At 56.5% G+C, this 15,479-nt stretch overlaps 1 protein-coding gene across 1 annotated transcript; it reads right to left on the reverse strand.

Moving 5' to 3' along the window:
• Nucleotides 1–3,566: 3,566 nt before the first annotated feature.
• Nucleotides 3,567–9,366, reverse strand: AQP8 (aquaporin 8). Its single transcript, XM_076351270.1, has 5 exons — nt 9,110–9,366; nt 6,635–6,761; nt 5,515–5,729; nt 3,993–4,127; nt 3,567–3,609 (listed from the first exon to the last, which is right to left on the reverse strand). Exons 1-5 carry the CDS (start codon nt 9,364–9,366, stop codon nt 3,567–3,569), a joined length of 777 nt encoding a protein of 258 aa, XP_076207385.1.
• Between the last annotated feature and the right edge of the window lie 6,113 nt (nt 9,367–15,479).

A 15,479-nucleotide genomic window follows, 5' to 3' on the forward strand; every position in this document is an offset into this window, starting at 1 on the left:
AAACACGTGGCTGTTCCCCGCGGGCGGGGGCTGTTCCCCACAGATGGGCTGGCACCAGGGAGCCCGACCGCAGGCGGCAGCGTGGCTTTCTTCCCCCGGTCAATGTTTAACCAGGTTATTTATCCAGAGTGAAAGAGCTGCAGTGTGAGGGCAGGAGGGGCTCAGGCAGACACAGGGACAGACAAATATCCTTCTGATGCTGTTCCCAGAGCACACCCTGATTTTTTTTCCCGTGTCCCCAAAGCACCGGCGCCAGCCACAGCCGATAACGCCCGGGCGAGCACATGCACGACGTCTGCAGAGCCTTTGGCGGCTTTTGTGGACCAGGCGGTGCCCTGGGCTCCCCCCAGGCTTTTCATCACACGGAGGTGTGAGCGTCTGTGTCCTCACCAGCCCCAAACCTCAGCAATTACCACCCCGTTTGGTACAGGCGCCAGCAGCATCAGCACCCCACACCTGCCCTGCTCCCAAGCGGCTTCTCCATCCCAAGGGGCGCAAAGAATCTGGAAAACACCAGGCAATGTCCTGGCTCTGCGGCAGATCCATGTGCCGATAAAAACATGATGCAGACCCATGGCCAAGCCTGCTGCAAATTTAATTGAATGGGAATGAGATGTATTTTATGTCTTAAAGCACATTAAGTGCTTGGAAGTTAACTGGTATTTAATTAGCATAAATTAAGCTCTTTAATAATACTCAGGGAAAAACAACGCAGTATTACAGATGCTTTATTAAAAGTCAGCCTGACAAATTAAAAATGAATGTGCTGGACACATCAACAGCAAAACAGGGAAGCACACGTGGCCGTGCATGGGCCATCCCCCACCTCCTGCCCCCGTCACCTGCGCCCGGGGACCGTGAGCAGCGGTCAGCAGCATCACCGCCCCAGTGGGACCGTGGCGCCTTGCCCCTCGCCCGCACCCGCTGGGAGAAGGGCCCTGGAGCCAGGGTGCAGGAGGGAGCCAGGGTGCAGGATGGAGCCGGCCCCATGCAGAGGCAGCTGCAGCCATAAGCGTGTTTCCTGCGGCGCCGCGGGGCCGTGCTTCCTCTCGAAAGGGGAAGGTGGGCGCCCGTCGTGCCCGAGTGTGGCAGCCGCCTGCAGCCCCACTCCCACAGATGTCTGCGCTCCAAGCAGGGGCCAGGGCACGTTGGGGCCCCCACGGTGGCTCCCCACGGCCCCCAGCTCCCACCAGCAGTCGCTCCAGTGCCCCCCAGGATCCCTCTGGGGAGGAAGCAGTGACTTTGCGCCTTGTTTGGTTTGGCATTTTTTGTGGCGTTGCCATGACAACCGTCCTAGTGACATCTTCATGCTATTTGTCTCCTTCTGTGGGTTGCATCATTTTCCTTCCTGAATGAGAGCTGCCTGTGCCCCGGCTCACTTGGGGCCTGCGCTGCCCACCATGGGGTACCACATCCGCCTGCCCAGCCCCGAGAGAGCTGCCTGCGGGAAGGGATGCAGGCAAACACGCACGCCCCGAGTCAGGGATGCTTTAGTTCTGGCATTTCCTCACTTCAGCATCTCTACAGCCTTGTCCTTTTCTAAAAACGAATACATCTTTGTGCATGTGTGCATGCATGTGTGGGTCACCTCCCGGGCTGGAAAAAAAAGAAAGCAAGCTGAAAATAGAGAGGTGACAGTGTGCAGGGCTCTGCCAGCCCCCAGGGGACATCAGAAAGCCGGAACGTCCTCCCTGCCACAGCAACAGCTTTTCTGCCTCTGCGTGGAGCAGCCCAGGAGGAGGGGTAGGAAGCACTTGCTTTGCTCAGGGGTTTCCCCCAGACCCGCTGGCAGCCGGAGCCCTGCACACCGGTCCTGGCCCTGGGAGGATGCTATTGCTCCCGCTCACAGCATCCTGGCCCTTTCCCACTCCCGTCTCCCCCTGCCCTCCAGCCCCATTTTTGGACTGGTGCCCTGGTGCTGGGCTGGGCAGGGTGGGCAGCCCTGCTGCAGAGGGCACAGCTCTCCCAGCACAGCCCCTTCCCCAGGGCCAGCCCAGTGTGGCACCTCAGAGCCACACGTGTAGGAGCTGGCAAAGCAACAGACATTTCCCAAGTCAAAAGTCTGCAAAATTAGGAGTGACTCAACCCAGGTAACCTGAGGGGTTCCCTGCTGGGGCTGGGAGTACTCTCAATGACACTTGTGTGCCGGTTTACCACCCAACAAGCCCTCTGAGCGGTGGGGACAGGGTTGCTGTGAATGCCCCCCCATGGGGGAGGCTGGGGAGTCCGCACGATGAGTCAGGGCAGAGCTGCTGTAGGGGACGGCTACCCGGCTGACGTAAAGCTGCTGCGCTGGCTCCTCTCCCCCTGCCCACACAGCTCCATCACTCTCCTTCTGCCGACTCCTCCTGCTTATGGCAGCAGCTCCCTCTGCCAAGGCAGCCCCCTCCCCTCCCCCCCCCAGCACTCATCCTCTGGCAAGGGAGGGACAGACCCACCCTGAGCTCTCAGATGGTGCTTCACCCCCTGGCCCTCCTGATGCTGAGAGGGGCCAGAAATCGGACTGCCACCAAAGCTCCCTTCTCCCATCACCCTCCTATGTGGCAGCCTCTGTGGGGCAGGCCACAGGCAAGAGCCACTTGGCATCGTCCTGGACCCGCGTGAGGGACAGGAGCCGACCCACGGCACAAGCTGGAGGGCGGGCTCCCATGGAGGAGCATCCTGCAGTGCTGGAGCATGGGCTCCTCGCGGGCTGGATGTTGAGGAGGGAGCTGGTGGAGAGAGAGCAGAGGTGCTTGAATGGGAGATAAATGCGGGAGCCGGCACAGGGCAGAGCACGGAGCCTCACAGCACCCACCGCCGTGTTCAGGGCTGGGGAGCTCCCGCAGGTGTGTGCCAGGGCAGAGGGAGCTAGCTGCATCGGGCCTCAGAATTAATATTGTCATGAAGAAGTTAGAAAGCGATTAGTGTCAGCGCTGGCGAGCCATGCCGCACAGTCCCCAGGCACGGCTGCTTGACTCAGCTTCTCGCCACCTTAGCAGGATTACAGCAGACTCCTCACAGGGCATTCGGCAACCGGCAGCTCTCACTGCCTGCCCCGGGGAGCTGGAGAGGCTCCTGGAGAGCAGCCCAGCACCGGGCTGCCGGCCACAGCCACACACACCGGAGGACCCCCTGAGCGTGGAGCAGCGCTGCCCACCCCAGAGGGCCCAGGGCTCCCTGGCACCACAGACACCCAGGCACAGCCCTGGTGGGACGGACGCTGTTCACGACTGATGCTGGGGGAGGCTGGGATCTCGTAGGCACTGGTGTGGATCAGAGGATGCTTCTGGCGAGCTGGTCCCACAGCCATGGCAGGGGCTGGCAGAGCCCTGGGGACCGGGGTGGGAGCAGTGCTGCCCGGCCCTGCCACCAGCACAAGGCTGCCTGGTTCGGCTGGGCTGCTTTCCATTGTCCCTGCAGTGTCAAGTGAACCATCTCCTGAGCACAGGCTGCCTGGGAGATGCAGAGGGGAGGTGGGATGGTGAGGAACAGGGGCAGGGGGCTTCATGCTGGCTGTGCTAAGCCGCACCGGCTGCCCATGGCAGGTCAGCGACGACGGCACGCATGCAGCCCCATGCCCGGCATCACTTCAGGAGCAGGCGGGTGGTCCGGTCACCGATCAGGAGCCTTTGGGGAGGTAAAAGAGAGAAACTCAGGGTTAGCGTTTTTGCCATTGCAAACGTGCAACAGAAACCCAGCGACAGCAACAGCCCAGCACCAGCCTAAGCCTGGATTTGCCCCACAAGAAGACACGGATGGAGCAAATACGTGGATTTGGAGACAGGTTGGATCTTTGCTGTTGCCCTGTCCTCATGGGAAGGAGAAAGGAAAGGAGTCTCCAACCCTTGGACATCTCTCTGGAAAAGCATCTGCTTGCAGCCTTGACCCAGGGAGCAGGGAAGCAGCCCGGGCAGCATGCAGGGCAGAGTCCCCTGGGAGGTGGCAGGGTGGGAAAGGGGGGGGTCAGCCTGCGCGTCTCCGCTCTCCTTACCGCCGCGGGCATCACGTACCTCACCAGCACGCTGACAAGGAGGGCAGCGACCATGGGCCCTACCCAGTACACCCAGTGATAGTCCCAGTAGTTTGCTACCAGAGCTGGCCCGAAGGCTCTGGCAGGATTCATGCAGGCTCCGGACACGCCACCTCTGAAAGAGGAACAAACTGGCTGCATCAGCCCTGCAGGACGCGAGACCGGCACTCGTCTTCCTCGCTGCCAGGACAGGGCAATGCATGGGGCAGGGAGGGGGTGCTGGGCGAGGGGCAGCAGCGTACCCCTCCCGGGGCTCCTTGCTGGGGGTCTGGCCCTGCTCTGGGTGGGCGGCAGGCTTGGACCACCCCGGCCCCCATCCAGGCACAGCTGCTCGGTGCCCGGGGACAGTTTGCCCTGACAGCGTAAGGAAGCCCAGACCCGAGCGGCTGCTATGCTGCAGCACAGGGACCAGCCTGGCCCCGACAGCCCCGCGGCGGCTGCTCACCGGCAGGCACCTGTCTTTGCTCACGAGCGTTTGCAAGCTATCGGGGAAAACCTGGCACGGGGTGGAAGCATGAGTGTCTATTTTGGGGCTTGCCGGGAGCCGGGCTTTTAAACAGGGAAAGCTCTGCACCACGCGTAGGTAGCAGAGCGGGGCAGGAGAGACAATAGCGTTTACAGGTTAAAGAAAACTGCAACAGATAAATATTTGCACACGAGGTTTGTGCAGTGTTTAAATAAGAGCTCTGAATCCCGCTAGAGGGGGCACTGCCTTAACTAAACAACCCATTAACATTCATAATTGCGTGCACTCGTTATCTGATTGCAGTGGCACAAGACCCAGGCTGCTCGCCTGAAATGCCTGCCTGCGCCGAGGCTGAGCTTGGCAGCGTTTCCAGCAGCCACAAGGACACACGGCGAGGAATGACTCCAGATAAACCCTCTCCTGTTTGCTCAGGGCTTCCTACAACAAACATGGCCCCTGCAGCCTTTTGGTTTTATCAGCCCATAACAGGTGCTTGTAAAGGCCGCTCTGGCTGAAGTGCCACGCGCTGGGCTTGAGCCGCCGGCCTCTCCTGCACCCGGCCGGGCTGCGCCCAGCAGCTCCCCCCAAAAATGTCAGAGGGGCCAGTGGGCTCATTCGCCAGCCTCTGCAGTGTGCTCGGCTCTCCTCAATTGCCCTGGCCGGCAGGTTCTGTGCTGTGCTGTGAGGGGGCATATCCCACCCCACCCCATCTCATCCCATCCCGCCCCATCCCATCCTACCCCATCCCAGGCACGGGCACTCTCCCCTCCCTGGTGCAGGATGCAGCAGCCGCAGCGCTGGCCAGGGAAGGAGCTGGGGAGCCCTGATGCGGGGAGCCAGTGCTTTGAGCTGCCCCCCCTGGGCTCTGCTCAGCCAGCACTTCAGGGAGCTCTGAGCACCAGCTCCATCCCCGCAGACCGTGGTCCCATCCTGACCCCCTGCTCGAGGCACCCTGCCCGGTGACAGCGGCTGCTGGAGTGGATGGCACTGGCTGGCCGGTGGGAACATGCACGGGGGAGAGGACTCGCAAGCTCACCCTGCCAGGATGTCGACCGTGACCGTGAGGCCGATGCAGAAAGGTGCCAGCAGGGTCTTGGTCTTCCCATTGACGGCGCCCATGCAGACCGCAAGGACCAGGAAGGTGGTCATGACGATCTCACCCACGAGGACGGAGGGGATCTGCTCGTCAGCCGTGATGCTGCTGAAGGCTCCTCCGCTGGCGTTCACATACCGCTCGCTTGCCGCCACGGCCTGTGCGGGGGGAGCCCTGTTTGTGCCGTCCACGCTCCATATTGTGGGCTTTAACGGGCATATGTGCTCACTGTCAGGACAGCGTGGGCGGGCGTAGCATCAGGTTAAAGAGGAGCTAATCTCATCACTTTCCTCCTGAAAGCCAGCCCTAAGCGCCTGGCAAATATAAAGTCATTAGCGAAGGCTCTCAGCATCTCCCGAGATAATGAGCCAGCCACCGCTCTCTCTCCCGCCAGCCACCGCTCTCCTGGTGGGATGAGCCTCACCCAGGCACTGAGGGGTTTGCGGCGGCCAAATGGCAGCGTGCTGCTGGGTTCGGGCTGCCTGGACGCTGCGAATGGGCAGCACCAAACATAAATTAAGCTTACAGCACAGTGCCGTAAGTAGAACCGCAGGCAAACACCGTGCGTGAAAATGGCTGGAGCTGCAGAGGTACCGTGCATCATTCTGTGCCTAATTAGCGCGCCATAGCAAACCTCCAGAGAACAGCTGCCATTGAGAATTAATTAGCCGGGCCTCAGAGCGCTGTGCAGAGGCGGCACCCCCACATCTGCGCGACACTGCCAGACCCGAGCCTGCGGCGGGGGGCGAGTTGTCCGAATCCTGCAGTCAGACCGTGAAAGACCTGGGAGGAGGAACTGGGCACCCTGGCCCCGAGTGCCAGACAAGCCCCACGCCCACACAGCAAACCTGTGAGCCACACCACCCTGTGAGAAATCAGCACTCTTAACTACATGCAGAACCGATGCACCAAGTCCTCCTCGCCCTCCCCAGCACGCACATTGCTGCTGGAGACCCCGGGGCTGGGCAGCAGGTTGGGGCTGGCCAGGCCAGCTCTGGCAGAGCAGGGGGTCCCTGCACCCCAGTGTTAGCCCTGGTTAAAGAGACTCCCTGGGTGTCTGTACCTTTGCCAGGCCGGCTCCTATCATCCCTCCGCAGAGCTGGGAGACCCAGTAAGGAATAAGCATCATGATGTTCAGCTCACCGACCAGCCACACGGCCAAGGACACGGCGGGGTTGAAGTGGCCTCCACTGCAAAGGAGAGAGGAGCATCAGTGAGGGGTTCACCCCCAGCACAGAGTTCCCTCCTGGGGGCTCGAGCACTGTGCTCGCCATGGGCTGGAGCCACAAATGCTTTTTCAGTCCTTGCCGTGAGAAGTTGCTATGCACTGCAGAAGAGCAGAATCCGGCCATTTCCTTTCTCTGCAGTTACTGCTTCGAAGCAGCAGCATCTTCACACTGGATACCCAACCCCTCCTACAGTGCTGGCAGGGGCAGGAGCTGCCGTGGTGCAGTTTGAGGGACAGGGTTTGGGGCTGGGTTTCTGGAGACACCCACATGCTTCCAGGAGCTGCCACAGCGCTGCCAGGGGAGGTGGGGGGAGAAGAGGTCTCTCCTGGCATTGCAGGGTGCTGCAGGCTGCGGAGTGCACTGCAGCCCTGCCCAAGGCCCTGGTACAGGGGGGGTTACACCGCTGCCCCCCCCCCCCCCCCCCCCACTCCCCAGAAAGAGCTTTGCCTGTGGCAGCAGCACAGCCAGGCCACCAGCGGTCTCTGGAGCAGCTCCTCCAGGGGCAAAGACTCGGTGGGGAAAGTCATTTCCCTTTACATACTGGTGGCAGCCATCCCTGCTGCTCGGGGGAAGGAGAGGGGCTGACAGAGCTGGTACCCGGCCTGGCAGGACACACATTCTGCAGGGAGGCAGGGAACGGGACAAGCGCTGTCGGGCAGGGCTGAGGCCACCTCCCGGCCACACCAGCACTGCTGGACTCTGCTGGGATTTTCAGGGTTTATCTCCATCTCCTCGATGCAAATGCAAAGGCACACAGGTCTCCCTGCATCCCTGCGCACTGCCCACCATGGCCCCGGGAAAGGGCTGGCAGCAGCCGGCGCTCGCCTCGTTACAGGACCTAAATCATTCATCTTGAAGACCTCGTGCAAGACAAACTCAGATACCTTCTAATTAAAACAGATTACCACGGGACACGCATTAATGAACAAGTTTCATAACCAATCAGCCCTAATAATAATTGCTGGTGAAGACAATGAGTCAGAGTGTCTAGGAACTATAATTACATCTTATTCTTCAGCTGTAATTAAAGACCCATCATATGAGAGCAAGAAGTTGTGTTGTTTAGGCTAGCAGACGTCTCGGTTGGATGGGGCTCTGGCTGCAAATGCCCCCAGGAAGGGTGGGAGTCCGGGAGCTAAAGGAGGACCTGTCTGCAAATAAACCCTGTCCGCAGCACCCACCCACCCACCCACCCGTGGCGTGGGCTGCAGCCCAGCCAGCGAACACTCATCCCCGGCCAGGCTCCTCTCCAGCCTCTCTGGACACAAATCTCTAAAACCTGACTTTAGGCTAAAACATCTCCCTGCACAGGACCCTGAGCCAGCTCCTCCTGGCTTCAGAGCTAACAGGGGACCCCCGGACCCCCGAAATGCTTCTGCAGCCTCTCATCACAAAGCCCCCCCTGTGCTGCTCCCCCGGCCCGTGGCTTCACTGTGCCGAGGGCTCGGGGTGCAGCAGGCATCCGGCTCGGCTCCGCCGGCCCACGCAGCCCGGGTCACTGAGTCCTGATTGTACAAGTCTCATCCCACGGCGTTATCCCTCTTAATCAGGCGCTGATAAATTATCAGTCAGTTTAGTCTGGACTCCAGGGCTCACACGAGAGCCCGGCTGAGCCACCCTCCCCGGCCGGGGGAGGCTTGTGTCCCAGCCCGGTGTGTCAGGGACAGCCTGGAGCTACCCCATCCCTGGGCTGCGCGGAGCCAACTGGAGAGAAGGCAATGAAACTCCACAGGGACCGTTTCAGCTTCTCCCTTCAGGATAAATCTATATCTTAGCATCAAATGACACCATTTTCAACAAGCAGGTCTGTCTAAATGTTGCTTTTGAGGAATTGAAACCATTTGTAAATGTAATCCAAAATTTTCACCTGAAAATACACAGGGGAGTAGCATACTCAGGTCAAAACGTCTCGTTCTGACATCCTTTCAAAAGGAAACGTCTCAGCTTTCCAAAGGAATGCTTCTGTTTCAGCTTCGACCATTTTTATTAAAAGGGACTAAAAATAAAATGTCGCAATCAAAAGCCAGGTGAACTCCCCCAAACCCAAGGTGTTGTAGACAACCACCACCTAAGCAGCCATGCCGTTAACCGAGAGGCTCGATGGCAGCGCAGCATTGCTGCGGTCACCAATATTTACAAGAACAGGAAAGATCCTAAAGGCAGCGTGTGGGGAGGCACGAGCATCTCCTCCTGTCCACACGCAGAAACCGTGCCAGCACCGGGCAGGGACCGTGCCGACCCCAGTGAGGGGGTGCAGAGGGGGCGGTGGGGGGAGCACCCGCAGCCCCAGATGCTGGCCCCCCCATTACCTGATGTCTCCCAGGATGGCGATGGTGAGCCCCAGGGCCAGCCCGTGCGCCAGGGCGGGCTGCAGCCTCCCCGTGCCCTCCGCATCCTCGACCACGGAGAGGCAGCCGATGAAGATGAAGAGCGCGCTGCCCAGCAGCTCGGCCACGCAGGGCTGGACGTAGCGCTCATACCAGTGAGGCTGTAGGGACTTGGACTTGGTGTCAATGCCCACCATCGCCTCCTTCGCTGGGGGGTGACCACGCTCGGCAGCGGCCATGAGCGGGGCTGGAGCAAAGCAGGCAGAGCCCTGGTGGCAGCCGGTCCCGTGGGCACGATCGAGGAGATGCTGCAGAGCAGAGGGCTTGAGAAACTGGAGACGGAGGCTGCCTGCTCAGGTCTCTGAGGGGTCCTGGTGCAGGGACGAGGACCCTCGAGGAGCACCCCGCTTGTCCCGCTGAAAGGCTGGCAGGCAGGCTCCCCTTGACCTGTATGAAGAGGTAGTGGATGGGAGGTGCTAAAAAATGGATTGGATTTGCATTGCTAAAAAAAAAAAAAAAAAAAAAGGGGCAATAAAAGCTGATAGGCCAGCCCCCAGGAATATAAAAGCTCTTTATCACTGCTGTTCCTTGGTTCAAGGCTTTGGGTTTTTTTTCCCTGTGTTTTTGTTGTTGTTGTTTTAGGGTTTTCTGCCAAGACTCAGGACGTGATTCCTTTCATGTAGATACCCGGGGTGCTGGCACCTGTGTGAAGCCCAGCTGGCCTGCTTCTCTGGGCAGCTTTTACCTGCTTGTGCTGCCAAGAGGTAACACGTGCCCGAAGGACCACAACATCGTGTGCACAGGGGCACGCATGGATCCAGCAGTGCCCTGGGAAATGGCTTACGTAGCTCCGGGGAGGGAAAAATCACTCCTTGGGAAAAATCACTCCTGGCCAAGGCTTAGCTCTCTGTAATTAAATCTAAGCCCAGGTGTAACACAAGAGACCAGAGCCCTTCCCAGCACGGTGCAATCGAGAGCCCTGAAACGTGTGTGGAAGGGGATGCACGAGGAGCAAGGGGGAAGGCTGCACCTCGGGAAAGGGCATCCAGAGTCGCCGCTGTGACGTGGGGGGACTGAAGCCCCTTGGAGCCAGCCCAGGGCTCGGAGCAGTGTCCGGGGTCAGGTGTGGAGGGCAAACACCTCCTTCAAAAACTGCCAGACGTTGGTACCTTTGTGCATGGCAAACATGGGATTTACTTTGTGTTACTACAGTAACACTTAAGGGGCTTTAAATCCTTAAAGATAGCATCAGCACAGAGACCTATTGCTGAACCTCTTCCTACAGACCCCAGAGAGCAGGTAAAGCGACCGATTTGCCTCGAGTTACCAAAGGAGCCTGCCTGAACCACAGTCGAAGCCGATTCCTCTAAACTTCAGCCCACGTCCTGCCCAGAGCTCCTAAAGCAGGATCAGCCAGCTCTGATGGTCTGTATCCCCCTCGCTCTGCTCTCAAATAAAAGATTGCTGGCAAGGGTGCCTAGGGATCCACCGGCAGCTTTGAAAGTTGACGTCGATCCAATACTTAAAACAAAACCTCCCCAAACCCCCACCGCACCCCATAAGGGATCACTGCCTGGAAAGCCAGATTCAAGCCACAGCAGAGGCTGTGGAGCTGCAGCCGGCAGGCGAGGGGGGACGGCCGGGAGGGGTCCCCCCCCGGCAGGGGACGCTGGCACCACCGCACCGCCCGTGCAGCGATGGGCACAGCAGAAATTGCCCTGGCGATGCAAGTGCGCGGGTCTCTGCAGCACAGCTTGCACCCAGCAGCAGGAACGCGCCTGCCGTCTGAGCGGGGATGCAACCCACCCGCTGCGGCATTGCACCTCCTTGAGCAATCACCTGCAGCGTTTCATGTTTGTGGTGGGTGATTAAGGATCGGGGTTTATAGATATATTTTTTTTTCCTCTCGTAAGCAAGGGTAAAGAACGCCAGGGATGTTTTATGATGTTTTCACAAGACACTGGGGATGGGAAGGAAATTTCCACTTGCCTGTCCCAGGGAGGGCTCTTGCTGGCCACCCACCAGACGAAGGTCAGGCCAGAGCTACGAGGGAATCCCAGTTCAGGCACCTCTAAATGAGCCTCTGTCAATTCATTTCCCCTCCCGAGAGCTCGTTTCCTACAGACAAAAGGTCTTGGCAGCAGGTTATCGAAATCAGTGGAATATGGAGAGTGAGTGGTGGGGTTGGCTGGTTTTGGGGCTCCTCTTTGAACCCCCTGCATGGACCTGTGGAACAGGAAAATACCTGATTCGATTTCGTCAGGTCGCAGAGCGCAGCGACCTCGAGCAGGTTTCCAACAAGTACACCGAATCCATCTGCCACCACGCCTCCTGGCATCACCAGATGAGGGTTTTGTTGAGAGAGATTTTAACTCCCATTAAAGGAATCCAGATTTAATTTGTTTTGGGGGGTACTTATTATGAGAGATAATTGTAACACATAACCAGATTTCATCTGGTGCTCCTTACCAGCAGCTCTCAAAGCGCTGTACAAACGATGCTGGCATCACGTCAGTGCACCAGGAGGCAGCTGAGCTGCCCCAGGTCGCCGGCAGCGCCGGGCAGCAGCGCCGGGCAGCATGGGCAAGCCCTGGGAGCCAGTCCCCGGCTCTGCCGCTCCTCGGCCAGGGCAGAGGCAACAAAATGGCCCCTTCCAGACGCTGCTGCCACATACACGGTGCAGGAACGCTGCAGATGGCAATGCCGTCACACCTGGACCGTGGCCGTACGGGCTGCTGCAGATGCCTCCCAGCAGAGCAATGGCTTCAGAGCGCTGGAAGGTCACAACCCAAAAGTGAAGATTAACTCCGCGTCCTTGGCTTTTAAACATTTACCATTATTGTTCGGGGAGCAGGGATGTTTGCCTGATCCTTCTAGAGGAAATGCTCCGCGTTCAGGCAACAAAGGAATTAATTATTACTAAGCACAGAACTGAACCAGCAAAACAGAAGCATCATCCTGAGGGAACATGTTTCCCCCGTCGGTAGGAGCTCCAGCCAAGCGGCTCCGCACCAAGTGCCCGCCAGCGCTGCCCGGGCATCCCACGTCTGCCACGCGGGACCGACGGAGAAATCGCTGGAGGAAACCGGCTCAGGAAATTTCAGCACTGTGCAAAACCCTGACTGATTTTTTTTGGAAGATTAGGGAAAAAGAAGCATTTTTTGCAGGGCCACGGCTGATGTGCCACTAGGAGAACAGTTCAGTTGGCAGTTTCTTGCCTTTCTTCCTGGGGTCCAGGGAACGCTGCTGTTCTCACCACTGCCTCGGTGTAAGGATGGTTACAAGGGAAAACAACGCTCCCTGTATGCAATTCAAATTAACCTTACAAACAGGGACAAAAGCAAAACAATAAAATAACGATGATTTTTTCGGCACCTGTCAGCTGTGGCTTCTAAAGTGCTCTCAAGCGCATAAATCCTACCTGAACCTCCCGATGGACAAATGAGGCCAAGTGATCACTTGGCTCATCCCCAAATCATCTCTGGCCCCATGCAACAGCAGGCAGCAAAGGGGCAGAACTGGACCTGGCAGCGTGGGAGGACGGGCAGGCAAAATACAAACTAGCCACATAGGAATTATCTGAAGTTTTCAGCCATGCTACAGTGAGAAGTGCCAGAAAAGTGTGCAAGGCAAAGGGACGTAGGGTTGTTCAGTGTGGTCAGAAAGTCACACCACCGGCAAGATGACCATGGGCAAAGCAAGGAACTCTGGACTGAGGGGTCCACCAAGGCTCGAAGGGAACAGCATCATCTCAGCACACTCGGGACTGCCTGGACTCTCCCACACAGCCCAAGGTTTACAGCAGCAATAGACATGATCTGTATTTATCATCATGAATTGCCAGAGGTGGTGTTGGATTTCTTTTATGTTTACCCTGAACTGTGACTTTCCTGCACTTATAACTCTTGAGCGTAATACGTTTTCCCTAACACGAAATAAATGATTGCTACAGACCCAATTCAAGCTACATCTCATCCGACATTCCTCCTATGTCATTCTCAGAAGAGGCTGCTCCAGCATCTGTCTTTTGTTTAGGAACGCCACTAACGTGCGAAGAAAACCACCCTGCTCTTAGCACCCTTTGCCCCTCACAGGTAAGATTAAATACTTGCCACTAAGGTTTGCTCAGTAAGCTTGATAGAAACCACGCTCCTGGGAAAAGGCGTGGGGATGAGAACAGATAAATCTGTTCCTATTAGCAGACACTTATTTTTGTCCTTGTTTGTGCTTGCACCGATTTGTTAAATAAGTGACAACAGCAACTGTGTCAATTAGTAGAGGAAATGGTGGTACAAAACAAGCAACAGCTTCGAAAAATCCTTTTTAGGAACTGTAGAGAACATTTCCCATGTCCACCCACCTGGACAGAAAAGTCAGAACACCCCTATTTTATCCAGCCCCCCACCCCAGTATTTCGTTCTGTTTCTCCTTGCTTCATCCCGCAGATCTTCGACCTTTCGTTTGCTTTTCCATAAGAACCTTCGCACCGAACTCAAGCCACCCAAACTCAAAAAAGCACTTAAGCAGACACTTAAGGACGTGCTCAAGTGCCATTAACATTTAACAATGCTTAAGGGCAGGCCTTGAGCACATGTGGAGTCTGTTGAATCACTGCAGGTACCTTTTATAGGACAGACTTCTGACTGCGTGTCTATAAAAACGTTATCAACAAAGTATTTCGGTGCTGCACAGTGGTGTTGCTGCAAGGAAAGACCCCAGCATAGCCAGCATCCACGGTCAGCTCTTTCGAAAAGCAGTGAGGAAGGCAAAGGCAACTCATTTGACACTGCCTTATCTTTACAGTATTTATCTTGGAGACTGATAGTCTTAATGATTACACAACTGTGATTGAATGAGAACTTGCAGAATTATTTGCAGCTCATAGCAGTAACACAGGTTAGCTGACCTCTGCCCATTTATAGATCCTATATTGTGTAATAGCTTTACTTCAAATTGCTACCGTAACGCTCCAGTGCAGATGGAAATTTCCAAGGGTTCTTAATACAGACTTAACGTTGTCTGTTGGAAACCAGGGACAGATTTGGGTCAGTTCTGCATATACAGAGTAGACTGGTTTTTGAGAAGGGAAAACAACCAGCAGGATGAAGCCACGCTTAGACCTTAATTCTGGTATTTAACATCAAAATCCACTAAGCTCTCAAAGAAGGGACGGATGCTCCTAGTCCCATGCAGCATACGCACGTGCACATCTTCTCTGCAATTACCTAACACTCGGCTCTCTGCGAATATCCTGTAAGGCCGACTACAACGGAGCGTTTCTGCCCCAGCAGCACAGAGACCTGAAAAATCTTGTAAGCACGAAATGAGGAACTGGTAACTCTACAGAGAAGCTTGAAATGCTACGTGCTAAGCTAACAACTGCTTTTCATTCAGTTCCTAGAGCTCGATAATCCCTGTAAGGAACTAAATAATTTAATTTTCTAGAAGGGGACTTCTTTTATGCATCTTTTAAGAGTGAGTAGGCAATGCTCAGGCATGGGTAATGTGGATGGAAGACAGGCACAGTAAGGCGTAATCACCTAAACTGTGGTTGAAGCTTGGACAGAGCGAGGATCAATATCCAGGACGCAGCATGGAGCAGATAGGAGGATTTTCTTGTACCTGTCGGGAACAATTTGTGACAGGCATCTCAAAGGCAGGCAAGGACCATGTGCTCCCACTCCCTCGGTTTGCCATGGCAACTGGACTCAGCATCCTCGTTGTGCAAATGCTTCACAACCACAGACACAGGGAGAAGGAAAGAGGATTAACAGGATTTTGCTTCACGATCAGCGAGTATGACCAGACACAATTCCTCTGGCTGCCCCTTCCTGCTACCCACGTTCCCTGGTAGAGCTCCTTCGGCAGGACCTTCACCCCCACCACGCGCCCCGCAGCCCAGACCCGGGGCTGCCAGGTCAGTCTCCTTTCAAAGCCTGGCTGTCGTCCTCACTGGAGGTCCCGTGTCACCCACCCTCTCCGAATGCACGGCACATGGGAAGGACAGCCCGACTACCCACCCTGCAGTCGAAACAGAGCAGGAGGACAGGGGGGAGATGCAACTTTTCAGATGCTCCACAACCCATTAGCAACAGGGTGAGGAACATCACAGGCTCCTCCCCATAAGAGACTTGCAGGAGAACTTTTCCTATCAATGACATCAAATCTCCTGCTGTTACTACATTTACAGACATAGAAACTATATTCCATAGGAAAAAGGAAACTATTTCAAGTACTTTTAAGTGATCTTCAACAAAATGGCACAGGTGTGGCTATGACACGGAGACCAGAGCTAAATTCAGGGCCGATATGAGATATCCCAGTGGCAAAGATGACAGCGAAGTGCCTTTAT

The sequence above is a fragment of the Aptenodytes patagonicus genome, chromosome 13 (genome assembly GCF_965638725.1).
Source record: "Aptenodytes patagonicus chromosome 13, bAptPat1.pri.cur, whole genome shotgun sequence".
In the NCBI taxonomy this organism is placed as follows: Eukaryota; Metazoa; Chordata; class Aves; order Sphenisciformes; family Spheniscidae; genus Aptenodytes; species Aptenodytes patagonicus.

What these genes read in the sequence shown, in the direction of transcription:
- AQP8 (XM_076351270.1), bottom strand. Translation starts at nt 9,366, where the DNA reads ATGGCCGCTGCCGAGCGTGGTCACCCCCCAGCGAAGGAGGCGATGGTG. An exon ending in GCCATCCTGGGAGACATCAG is followed by an intron (nt 6,762 to 9,109) that starts GTAATGGGGGGG and finishes TCTCCTTTGCAG; the next exon opens with TGGAGGCCACTTCAACCCCG. An exon ending in ACGGTCGACATCCTGGCAGG is followed by an intron (nt 4,128 to 5,514) that starts GTGAGCTTGCGA and finishes TTCCTCTTTCAG; the next exon opens with AGGTGGCGTGTCCGGAGCCT.